Here is an 11,721-nt window from a genome sequence, read left to right on the forward strand (position 1 = left end):
AGGTTTGTAGTGATGTTCTCCAGGGGTCAGTATTGGGGCCATTATGAAGTTCAATGCAGAGGAGTGTGAGGTGATACACACTCCATGTAGAGAATATAAAATGAGTAAAATTCTTCAGGGGATGCAGTAGCAGCAGGACTTGGGTATGTATGTGGATAGATCATCGATGGTGGCAGGACAGTGGATTGAGCAGATAATAAAGCATATAGTATTTTATTGATAGGGGCATAGACTAAAAGAACAAGGAATTAATGTTGAATTTATATAAGACACTAGTTCGACTTTAGCTGGAACAAGTTCTGGGTGCTACACTATAGGAAGGATGCAAAAGCAATGGAGGGAAGAGGTTTAAAAAGAATGGTTCCAGGAATGAGAAACCTCAGTTATGAGGATAGATTGGAGATTGGATTGTTCTCCTTGGAGCAGAAGAAGGCCAAGAGGAGATCTGATAGAGGTGTTCAAAATCATGAGGGGGCTGGATAGAGTAGATAGGGAGAAACTGTTTCCACTTGTAAAAGAATCAAGAATGAGAGGGCACAGATTTTATCATAGATTATCATAGAATTTACGGTGCAGAAGGAGGCCATTCGGCCCATCGAGTCTGCACCGGCTCTTGGAAATAGCACCCTACCCAAGGTCAACACCTCCGCCCTATCACCATAACCCAGTAACCCCACCCAACACTAAGGGCAATTTTGGACACTAAGGGCAATTTATCATGGCCAATCCACCTAACCCGCACATCTTTGGACTGTGGGAGGAAACCGGAGCACCCGAAGGAAACCCACGCACACACGGGGAGGATGTGCAGACTCCGCATAGACAGTAACCCAAGCCGGAATCGAACCTGGGACACTGGAGCTGTGAAGCAATTGTGCTATCCACAAGGCTACCGTGCTGCCCCTTCTGGTCAAGTGGGCTCTATGTACGACTTTTAGTTGCGTTAGGTTGAGCCTTGCACCTGTGGAGGTGGAGTTGGCCCTGTGCAGTGCTTCGCTAGAGTCCCCACCCTATTTTAAACCCCAAGTCCTCCTCCCACTTCTACCTTGTCGCATCCAGTTTGGCGTCGGCCTTCTCTTATCAGTCGTCCGTACATGTTCCTACAGTTTCCTCTGCCTAAAATGTCTGCCTCCAGTACTAGTAGTGGCGGTCGTGGGTATGTCCTTGTTTCTTTCCGTGGCAAGTTTTTGAGCTGCAGGTACCTGAATTGATTGCCTCTTGTTGGTTGAAATCTTTCCGTCAGTTAATCCAGTGTTGTGACCCTACCGTCTGTGTACAGCTTCCCAACTGTCAGTGTCTCCCCGTCCTGCCTCCACCTTTTGAAGGAGGCGCCTGTGAGCGCCGGCGCAAACCTGTGGTTGTTGCCGATGGGGGCCTTGTCGGACATTTTTGTTCGGCCAAAATGTTGTCGCAGCTGGTTCCATGACTGGAGTTTTGCCACCACCATTCGGCTGTTTGAGCATTTCTTGGATGGGGATGGGAGTGCCACCATGGCTAGGGCCCAGAGGGAAGTTCCCTTGCTGGAGTCCACCTCCGCGAGCACCCACTCGGTTTCTGGCTCCTTTATCCACCCCTTCATTCTTTCTGCTCTCGCTGCCCAGTGGTAGTACTGCAGGTTTGGGAGGGCTAGTCCCACACTGGACTTCCTTTTCTGTAGGACCTTCTTTGGGATCCTTGCACCTCCCCCCTGCAGGTCCTTTTTTACTTCCTCTGTCAGGCTGCTCAGGTTCCATTTGTGGGCCCTGTCCAGTCGTGGGCGATTTGGATCCCAAGGTAGCGGAATTTGTGTCAGGCTTGTTTAAACAGCAGTCCCACCAGCTCTGCCCCTACCCCTTGCGGGCTCACCGGGAAGATCTCGCTTTTGCTCATGTTAAGTTTGTAGCCCGAGAATGCTCCGAACTCTCAGGACCGGGATAACTCCTTCCATGCTGCTTTGTGGGTCCGAGTTGTTGAGGAGCAAGTCATCCGCATAGAGCGAGACTCTATAATCTCTGCCTCCTCTTCGGATCCCCTTCCAGTTCTTTGCTGTTCTGAGCGTGAGCTAGTGGTTCTAACGCTAGGGCGAACAGCAGCAGGAATAATGGGCATCACTGCCCCATGCCCCTGTGCAGCTGGAAGTATTTAGAGCTGGTGGTATTTGTCTGTACGCTTGCCATGGGGGCGTTATACAGGAGTTTCACCCAGATGGTGAATCCTGTTCCGAGCCCAATCCGCTCCAGTACTTCTATGAAGTACTTCCATTCTAATCTGTCAAAGGCATTTTCTGCGTCTAGGGAGACAATCACCTCAGGTGTTCTCTCGCCGGATGGGGTCATGATCACATTCAGCAGGCACCTGATGTTCGATGTTAGCTGTCTAACAAAGCCCATTTGGTGTTCTGCGACCACCTCTGGTACGCAGTTTTCTAGCCTCTTGGCTAGGAGCTTGGCCAATATTTTAGCGTCTACATTTAGTAGCAAGATGGGTCTGTAGGAACCGCACTCTGTTGGGTCTTTGTCTTTTTCAGTTATTAATGAGATTGAGGATTGTCCCAGCGTAGGCGACAGTGTGCCCTGCGCCAGCGAGTTTGTGAACATCTCCCACAGGCGTGGGGCCAGTGCTGTCACAAATCTTTTGTAGACGTCCGCCAGGAATCCGCCCGGTCCCTGCGCCTTCCCCACCTGAATGGAGCTAATACTCTCCATGACCCCTCCCAGTTCTAGCAATGCTTCCAGGCCCCGATTCCTGTCCTCCCTACAACTGGCACGTCCAGTAGGTCGAGGGACTGCTTCATCCCCAAATCCCCTGCTGGGGGCATCCTTGGTGTATAGCCCCCGGTAGAAGGTCTCGAAGGCTTTGTTGACCTTGTCTCGGTCCGTTTCCAATGTGCTTCTGCTATCCCTAATTTGTGCAATTTCCCCTGTGGCAACCTGCTTTCTCAGCTGGTGCTCCAGCAGGTGGCTGGTGGAGTTGGTGCACCGCTCTCCTCGTGGAGAGCAGGTCAAAGTCCATCTGCAGCTTTTTTCTCCCTGCCAAGAGCTCTACGGTCGGGACCTCGGAGTATTGCCAGTCCACCTCCAGTATGGAGTCCACTGGCTGTTGCCTAGCCGCCCTCTCCTCTCTGTGCTTTAAAAGCAATAATTTGTCCCTCATCACAGCCTATAGCGCCTCCCAGAACGATGAGGGTGGGACCTTCCCGTTCTGGTTGTTCTTTATGTATTCAGCCTGTGACATTTTCTTGCTGAAGGCCTTATTGGCCGTGTCCAACCTCCATGAGGGGCGTTGGGCACTGCCTGTCTCCAACCTCACATCCAATAATGTGGTGCCTGGCCGGAGATTACGATTGCAGAGTATTCCGCCCTGACCAGCCCCGGAAGCACCCATTTCCCCACTACAAAAAAGTCGATACTGGAGTATAAATTATGTATACCTCCCCGTACCAGCCTCCCCGAACAGGCGCCGGAATGTGGCGACTAGGGGCTTTTCACAGTAACTTCATTTGAAGCCTACTGTGACAAAAAGCGATTTTCATTTTTCATTATGCACGGGGAGAAGAACTAAAACTCCCTCTTCCCTAGGTGGGTAAATCCCCATAGGTTTACTGCCCCCATCTGCTCCATAAAGAGACCGAGCTCCTTTGCTGAGGGTCCTTCCCGCTATGGGGTTCGACCTATCTGTCCATGGGTCCTGTACGCAGTTAATGTCCCCCCCCCCCCATTTAAAGTGGTTCGCAAAAGAAGCAAATGTGATGTTGTGTTAAAAAGATTTTCTCATGCGTGGTTTGGGTCTGCAATGTACTGCCTGGAAGTGTGGTGGAGGCAAGTACAATTGAGACATTCGAAAGGGCATACATGAGACAATTATTTAAATAGAAACAATGTTCAAAAAAAGACAGGAGAATGGCACCAAGGCATAAAGTGTATTTGTAGAGCCGGTGAAGACAGGATGGGCCAAATGGCCTCTTTCTGCACCATAACAATTCTGTGATTCTGAGAGAGAGAAGACACTCCATTCCCTGCATCATGTATTGGAAGAAAAACACAATTCTAAGTTGATGTAATATGGCACAAATGTATTTTAGTTCAAACTTTGTGACTAATTCACATGGACTTCCCATGTGTCATGAAACAAAACGACACCTGTTGCTGCCAGAGGCAGAATCAAATCATCCTCGCTTGCAACATACTTTATAAATAACTGGCATTTCGGATAACACCTGGTTAAGATGATAAACTTAAACACCAAACATTAAAGTAACAGTATATGGAAGCAAAAGCTGTATGTTTTCACAATATTCTTGAAATTAAATGAAAAATAAGTGGAATATCTATTTATTTTGGCGCATCAATTGCTCTTGCAGCTCCAAGTTTGACCTTTTAAACAATCTAATCATATAATTGTTACTTTCGGTGACACAAGAAAACGAAAAGGGCTCGTTTATGCCATTGATCCTGTACTAAAAATCTTATTTTCATAGTATGCATCAATTAGGTCTTGTGGCGCAGTGGATAGCAGTGGCTGATTTGCAAGTAAATTAATTCCAGTTACCCCTTGTTCTCCTATTTCTGTGGATCATCTCAATGATTTGGTTTCTATTGCCATGGATCTATATAGCATTTATAACTATTGATCTCAAGACAACAGATCAACAGAGCTCCCCCTCCCAACAGTTAGGTGTTTAAATGATTATAACAGAGAGTGAGGAATCTCTGCTATCATATTTAAGACCGTAAGACTCAAGACCATAAGAAATAGGAACAGGAATAGGCCATTCAGCCCTTTGAGCCTGCTCCGCCATTCAATACGATCATGGCTGATCCGACATTTCTCATGTCCACTATCTAACTCTGCCTCTCAGCCCTAAATCAGCTCTCTGTGGCAAGGAGTTCCAAAGTCTCATAACCTGGGCAGCACGGTAGCATTGTGCTTAGCACAATTGCTTCACAGCTCCAGGGTCCCAGGTTCGATTCCTGGCTTGGGTCACTGTCTGTGTGGAGTCTGCACATTCTCCCGGTGTGTGCGTGGGTTTCCTCCGGGTGCTCCGGTTTCCTCCCACAGTCCAAAGATGTGCGGATTAGGTGGATTGGCCATGATAAATTGCTTTAGTGTCCAAAATTGCCCTAGTGTTGGGTGGGGTTACTGGGTAATGGGGATAGGTGGGGTTACTGGGTAATGGGGATAGGGTGGAGGTGTGGGCTTGGCTAGGGTGCTCTTTCTAAGAGCCAGTGCAGACTCAATGGGCCGAATGGCCTCCTTCTGCACTATAAATTCTATGAACCCTCTGAGCGAAGAAACTCCTCATCTCAGTTTTAAACTGGCAATCTTTTATTCTGAGACTATGCCTGCTCATCCTAGACTCACCCATGAAGGGAAACATCCTTTTAGCATTTACCCTGTCAAGCTCCTTAAGAATCCTATTTGTTTCAATGAGATCACCTCTCATTCTTCTAAATTCCAATGAGTAGAATCCCAAACTGTTTAACCTTTGCTCATAAGACAATCCCTCCATACCAGGGATCATCCTACTGAATCTTCTCTGAACTGCCTGCAACGAAATAATATATTTCCTTAAATAAGGGGGCCAAACCTACTCGCAGTACTCCAGGTGTGGTCTCACCAGTACCTTTTCCAGTTGCAGCACGACTTCTCCACTCTTATACTCCAACCCCACTGAAATAAGTGCCAACTTTGCCTTCCTGATTACCTGCAGACCTGTATCCTAGCTCTGTTTTGTGCACAAGTACCCCCTTTGTGTTGCAGCTTTCAGCAGTTTTTCTCAATTTAAACTAATGTTGTTCTTTTCTTCTCCCTTCCAAAATGAACTTCACATGTTAGCACATTATACTCCATTTGCCAATTTACTTAACCTATCAATAGCAAATGGTCTGTATCCCTCTCATAACTTGCGTTTCCATCTATTTTTTTGTTTGCAAATTTGGCTACAGTTCATTTGCTTCCTTCCTACTAGTCATTCACATCCGAATTAAACCAGATTTACCGAGATGTCCAAGAAGTCCGAATGGCACCCACCCAAAAAAAAAAATCAGGTTTATCACCTCACTGATATTATAATCCATCTGGTGTCTAACACAGGGAATCGTTCTGAGAAATCTCACACCGCTTCACCCCACACTCACTTTGGACTATGACTCCAGATTTACATTGCAAATTTCGTTTGCGTGTCAACTTTTCACAGAAACTAAAGCTTCAACGTAAAAACGTATAGCTCCACAGGTACAGTACGTACAAACGCACAATGTAAATACAAGTATGTTGACAAAAAAAAAATTTACTGCAGAGATTCACAGTAACAGAAATCAAATCATACTTTAATCCCCAAAAAGCTGCTTAACCTTCTTTGCTGCCAGTGTGCAACGATGTTTCCGCCAGTGTGCGACCATGTTTTTCTGGATAGTTAATATAAATGTAGGACAAGAGTACTATCCGCAACAATATTTAATCATCTCTAAATTTTGACCATCTCTGCCAATAATAATTCAACTCCCTTACTATCAAGCTCAGTAACTCCTTCAGGCCAGTAGCCCAAATATTAATATACGAGCTTTACGCAAGAGACACGGGGTGATAAAATAGGATGCGAATGCTAATTATAATCATTCATTTTTTTAAAAATAAGGTTCTGACTCTTCTATACGTGTTCTGCAAATTATATAAACAAGTTATTTTGATAATCCAAACGTTCGGATACAGAAATCACAGCACTATCCTGGACTATTTATAAAGAGCCATAATTAGAACCACATTTAAAACGTATTCCGCACAGCGCTGGGGCTAAAGATTCAGTGACTGCAGCTGACAAAACAGCTTTTCTTCCCAAAATTTGGGATAGGACGTTCAAAGAAAAATCAACCGATTCCTAATAGCAGCATTTAGAGCAAATGTTTTGACGCAAGGCGCATTATTTCAATCATTCAATATTGATGGGGGGGCCACTAACTGCGAAAGAAATCCCATGGGGTTAATTTGCTGATTTATTGAAGTAATTTTCCCTACTATTCGTTGCAGTTTCGTTAATTGAGGGGCAAGAACCCCATCAAATGGCGACACACGGTACGCAGCAACCGAGAAGTTGCACTAAGGCAGTCACAACCTACAGAACCCCCTCGAAGATTACAACAGAGAATTATCAACAAACGCCACATTACGAGGTACGGTTCCACACGTCTCCTCGAGTTTTTACATTATTTTTTAATCTTAAAAAAAAAACTTACTGGCATCATTTTGGGTCCGAACCGCATTTATAATCAGGACGTTTTTTTCTCCTCTTTCCACCTTCCAACGCAAAATAAAAGGAGCAAGAGGGAGGAAAATTGAAAGCCGGCGGTGAGCCAGTGAAGGAAGAAGCCTCTGGAAACCTGTTGTGCTGCCCGCGGCCTACTCGATCAGTCTCTCCGGCGACAAAGTTTCTCCTGCTCTGCTGATTTGAAGCCAGTCGCACAGTTTGGTGGAGCCGTCCCCCGAGAGCCGTCCGTTTGGTAAGTGGTGGTTTATGTGGGGCGAGAGAGGATTAATTTGTGTGTGCCGTTGCCCGCTTACTTGTCGTGCGGCGTCGTTCGCGGGAGCTATCTTTCTCCCAAAGCCTTTTCTCTCTCTCTATCTATGTGTGTGTATATTTATCTCTCCCTGCTTCCAGGCGGCTCCGTAACAACACTCGGCCACGCACTGACTCAGACTGCGTCAGAGCCGGAAATGGGCGGTCGCGGCGCCAGTCTCCAACATTCGTCAGCATCGGGAGCCCTGCTGTCCGCTGACAACCCCTGTCACCCCACCGAGTGCGACGCTTGCTGACCTACTTACTTACTCACTTACTTACTCACTCACTCGGCGCCCCGCAGAGATGTGGCCTCCTGGACGGTGCCAACATTTTCTGGGTCTCGGGCCGTTTTTTTTTAAATATAAATTTAGAGTACCCAATTCATTTCTTCCAATTAAGGGGCAATTTTAGCGTTGGAAAGCCACCTACCATGCACATCTTTTGGGTTGTGGGGGTGAAACCCATGCGCAAACACAGGGAGAATGTGCAAACTCCACACGGACAGTGACCCAGAGCTGGGATCGAACCTGGGACCTTGGCACCGCTCTCTCAGGCTGTTTTTGACACACACTTTGGAAGGGGAGGGAGGGGGTCTCCAACAGAGGTAATACCCCTGAGGGCATTTAAGAGTCAACCCACATTGCTGTGGGGTCTGGAGACCAGGTAAGGATGGCAGATACCTTTTCTTCCCCAAAGGGACCAGACGGGTTGATAACAATAACTGACACTGGTTTATTATCATTAGACTTTAATTCCGGAACACTTTTTTAACTGAATTCGAATTTGACCATCTGCCGTGGTGGGATTCAAACCTGGATTCACAGAATCAGTGGTTTAGTGGTATTGTTGTAGCAGGAATAATTTTCTCTGGATTATTCCTGCTACGACAATACCACTAAACCACTGCCTCCTTTGTCAGCTTTGATTTTTGTTCTTCCGCCTTGTGCTGGAACTTGGATGTCTTACCTGAAAAGCACCACCATCTGCCCCACATCTGCAGATTGGCCATTGGACTGATCATCCATCTCAGAACTTATCCAACTGGAGTCATCCTGCATCTGTCTAGATATTGCATCTTCTCTGCGTGGGTTTCCTCCCACAGTCCAAAGATGTGCAGGTTAGGTAGATAGGCTTTGCTAAATTTCCTCTTGGTCTCAATGGATGTGTAGGCTATGTTACAGAGATAGGGTGGGGTGGCCTAGGTGGAGTACTCTTTTGGGGGGTTGGTGCAGACTCAATGGGCCGAGTGGCCTAAACTGTCGTGATTCTATGATTCATCCAGAGGGGCTGCTTGAGAAAAAGATTTAAGTCACATTAATGTTTTGTTTTAAATCAACTGCGTTTAAAATAGTTAGTACTTGGCAAAATTGTTGCCAGTCGTAATAGTTACACAAAAATAATTTTGTTTTATCCAATTGCTCGATCATTAGAAAAAATCTGGAAAGGACAGAATACTAGCTGAGCTACTCGGATATTGTTGACAGGCTCCTGTCAATTGATGGACACGACAACTTTATCATCAAATCAAGTCTTTATTGAACACAATACAAGATCCCTATGCTTACCAGATTACAAGAGATAATCTATCATACGCTGCATCAAAAACACATATACAAGTTCACAAGTATAGGTTAAACTGTTCATACTTATCTAAGTTCTAGGGATGGATTTGTGGAGGACGTTACCACCCAATCATACTTGGCTTGGCACAAGTGGGGATCAGACTCCGTTTTCAAGCTGGGAACTTGAGGCTTCTTCCTACTGTGATGTTGTTCCTTGATGTTTTGCTGATGAAATCTCTTTGTCTCTCTTTCTTGTACAGATCTCACTGTCACTGATCTCATGCTTCCAGTCATGTGCTCACTGAACAGCACTAATCAATGTATTTTCTGGTCACAAATGTTCAAAGAGTCTTGACTCACTGAGGGGTCTTATTTCTTCTCAGAAACATGACACACGGGTCTGTGTTCAATCACTGATGTCCAAGGCATAACATCAGACATTATCCCATCAGCTCCTGTGCTCACTCCCTGACTGCACATCCTGTTCTTCTTTGCAGACCCCCACTGTTTATGCTGCTTTCGTTGATATAGAGTTAACTTTCTTAACCATTAAGCTTTGCTGGTGTCTTCACTTCACTGGTGCCTTTGCGATTACCACTCTGGCAATAGTGTCTCTTTTAATTTGGCCATATTTCTCAGTAGGCGTGCGGCCAAGCTACAGAATGGAAAGCCCCACAGTGCAGGCGGGGAGTGGGAACCATACCGTTAGAACAGTTTTCACCTGAATTGAGCTGGGACCAGTGTTCATGTGAGTTGTATAACCAGGGTGGTAGAGAGTGCCTTATATTAAACAATGGCAGTCAATAGATCATGTGAAAGGAGATGTGGTAAATCAAAGATGTTAAGCTCCAATGATAACTATAAGAACGAGGAAGCACGTCTTGACTTCTTTGACCAAGTTTATTGTGTTCAGTAATCACTTCTCCAACAACGAAACAGCACTACCCGAGTCCGTTTCATATATTGGTGCTGTCTATTTAACAATAATTGCAATCTATTAAACAATTAAAACCCCAGTTCTAACTTGAGTACTAGGCAACATTAACTCTTGCCTAACAGATTCCCCCCGCTTTAAATTTTGATTTAAATTACAATATTCATAACAAAAATATAGATATATACTTTTCTTCCGCAATAAATACACCCTCGTCCCCCTTTTTCACTCTCAGATCTCTTCCTGATAGGAAAAGATGCCCAATAACTTCAAGCTAGCCCCTATTTTTGTCAAGCCGTCAGATAATTGGTAACTGCTATCAACCCACCTGATCTTTTGAATCTCACTGTTCTCCAGCATCTCTTTTAGGTTTGCTCTGTCAAGGTCATGGGCGCGATTCTCCACTCCCACGCCGGTTGGGAGAATCGCCTGGGCCGCCAAAACTTCCGGGGCCGCCGGTCCGACGCCCTCCCGCGATTCTCCCAAGCGGCGGAACAGCCCGGTTGAGTTTCGCAGGCCGGAGAATCGCCGGAGACACCGAAAATGGCGATTCTCCGGCACCCCCGCTATTCTGAGGCCCGGATGGGCCGAGCGGCCAGGCCAAAACGGCGGGTTCCCCCCGGCGCTGTCCACACCTGGTCGCTGCAGTCGTGGGCGGTGCGTGAACGCTGGGGGGGGGGGGCGGCCTGTGGGGGGGGGGGCGAGGGGGGATCCTGCACCGGGCTTCACCTGGAATGTGGGGTGGCCCGCGATCAGTGCCCACCGATCGTCGGGCCGTCCTCCCTGAAGGAGGACCTCCTTCCTTCCGCGGCCCCGCAAGATCCGTCCCCCATCCTCTTGCGGGGCGGACTTAGAGAGGACGGCAACCACGCATGCGCGGGTTGGCACCGGCCAACCCGCACATGCGCGGATGACGTCCATTATGCGGCGCCGGCTGCGTCATCTATGCGGCGCCGCTTTTACGCGGGCGACAAGGCCTGGCGCGTGTAGATGACGCGGCCCCGATACTGGCCCATTGTCAGGGCCTGAATCGGTCGGTGAACATTAGTTACATGTTAGCCATCTAGGGCAGCACGGTAGCATTGTGGATAGCACAATTGCTTCACAGCTCCAGGGTCCCAGGTTCGATTCCAGCTTGGGTCACTGTCTGTGCGGAGTCTGCACATCCTCCCCGTGTGTGCGTGGGTTTCCTCCGGGTGCTCCGGTTTCCTCCCACAGTCCAAAGATGTGCAGGTTAGGTGGATTGGCCATGATAAATTGCTTTAGTGTCCAAAATTGCCCTTAGTGTTGGGTGGGGTTACTGGGTTATGGGGATAGGGTGGAGGTACGGACCTTGGGTAGGGTGCTCTTTCCAAGAGCCGGTGCAGACTCGATGGGTCGAATGGCCTCCTTCTGCACTGTAAATTCTATGATAATCTCTGCTCAGATCACTTTGCTTTGATACACACTTCTCTGCCTTCTGAAGCATCCTATCCAATATGATCTTTCAATACTGTCTTGTGATACTTCATATTATGATGGCTCACAGCCCAGTAAAATGAAAATGAAATTAACGACTCCAATCTGCACAGACGAGAAAGGTTTGCCGTCTAATGATGGATCAGTGTCTAGTTAAGTAGCCTGAAATGTTGCAGATCTGCAAGGAGGTCAATGGCAGAGCAAGCCTGTGCTGCCAAATAACCTACTCCCAG

General features: G+C 47.1%; 1 protein-coding gene across 1 annotated transcript in view; it reads right to left on the reverse strand.

The window, feature by feature from the left end:
* The window catches only part of LOC140426486 (apoptosis-stimulating of p53 protein 2-like), a 139,693-nt gene extending 132,024 nt beyond the window's left edge, over window positions 1-7,669 (reverse strand). The window contains exon 1 of the mRNA XM_072511310.1: window positions 7,212-7,669. Coding sequence (XP_072367411.1) covers window positions 7,212-7,238 — 27 coding nt within the window. The 5' untranslated portion in view covers window positions 7,239-7,669. The remainder of the gene's footprint in view (window positions 1-7,211) is intronic.
* Window positions 7,670-11,721: the final 4,052 nt, after the last annotated feature.

The sequence above is a fragment of the Scyliorhinus torazame genome, chromosome 1, assembly GCF_047496885.1.
Source record: "Scyliorhinus torazame isolate Kashiwa2021f chromosome 1, sScyTor2.1, whole genome shotgun sequence".
NCBI classification, from domain to species: domain Eukaryota; kingdom Metazoa; phylum Chordata; class Chondrichthyes; order Carcharhiniformes; family Scyliorhinidae; genus Scyliorhinus; species Scyliorhinus torazame.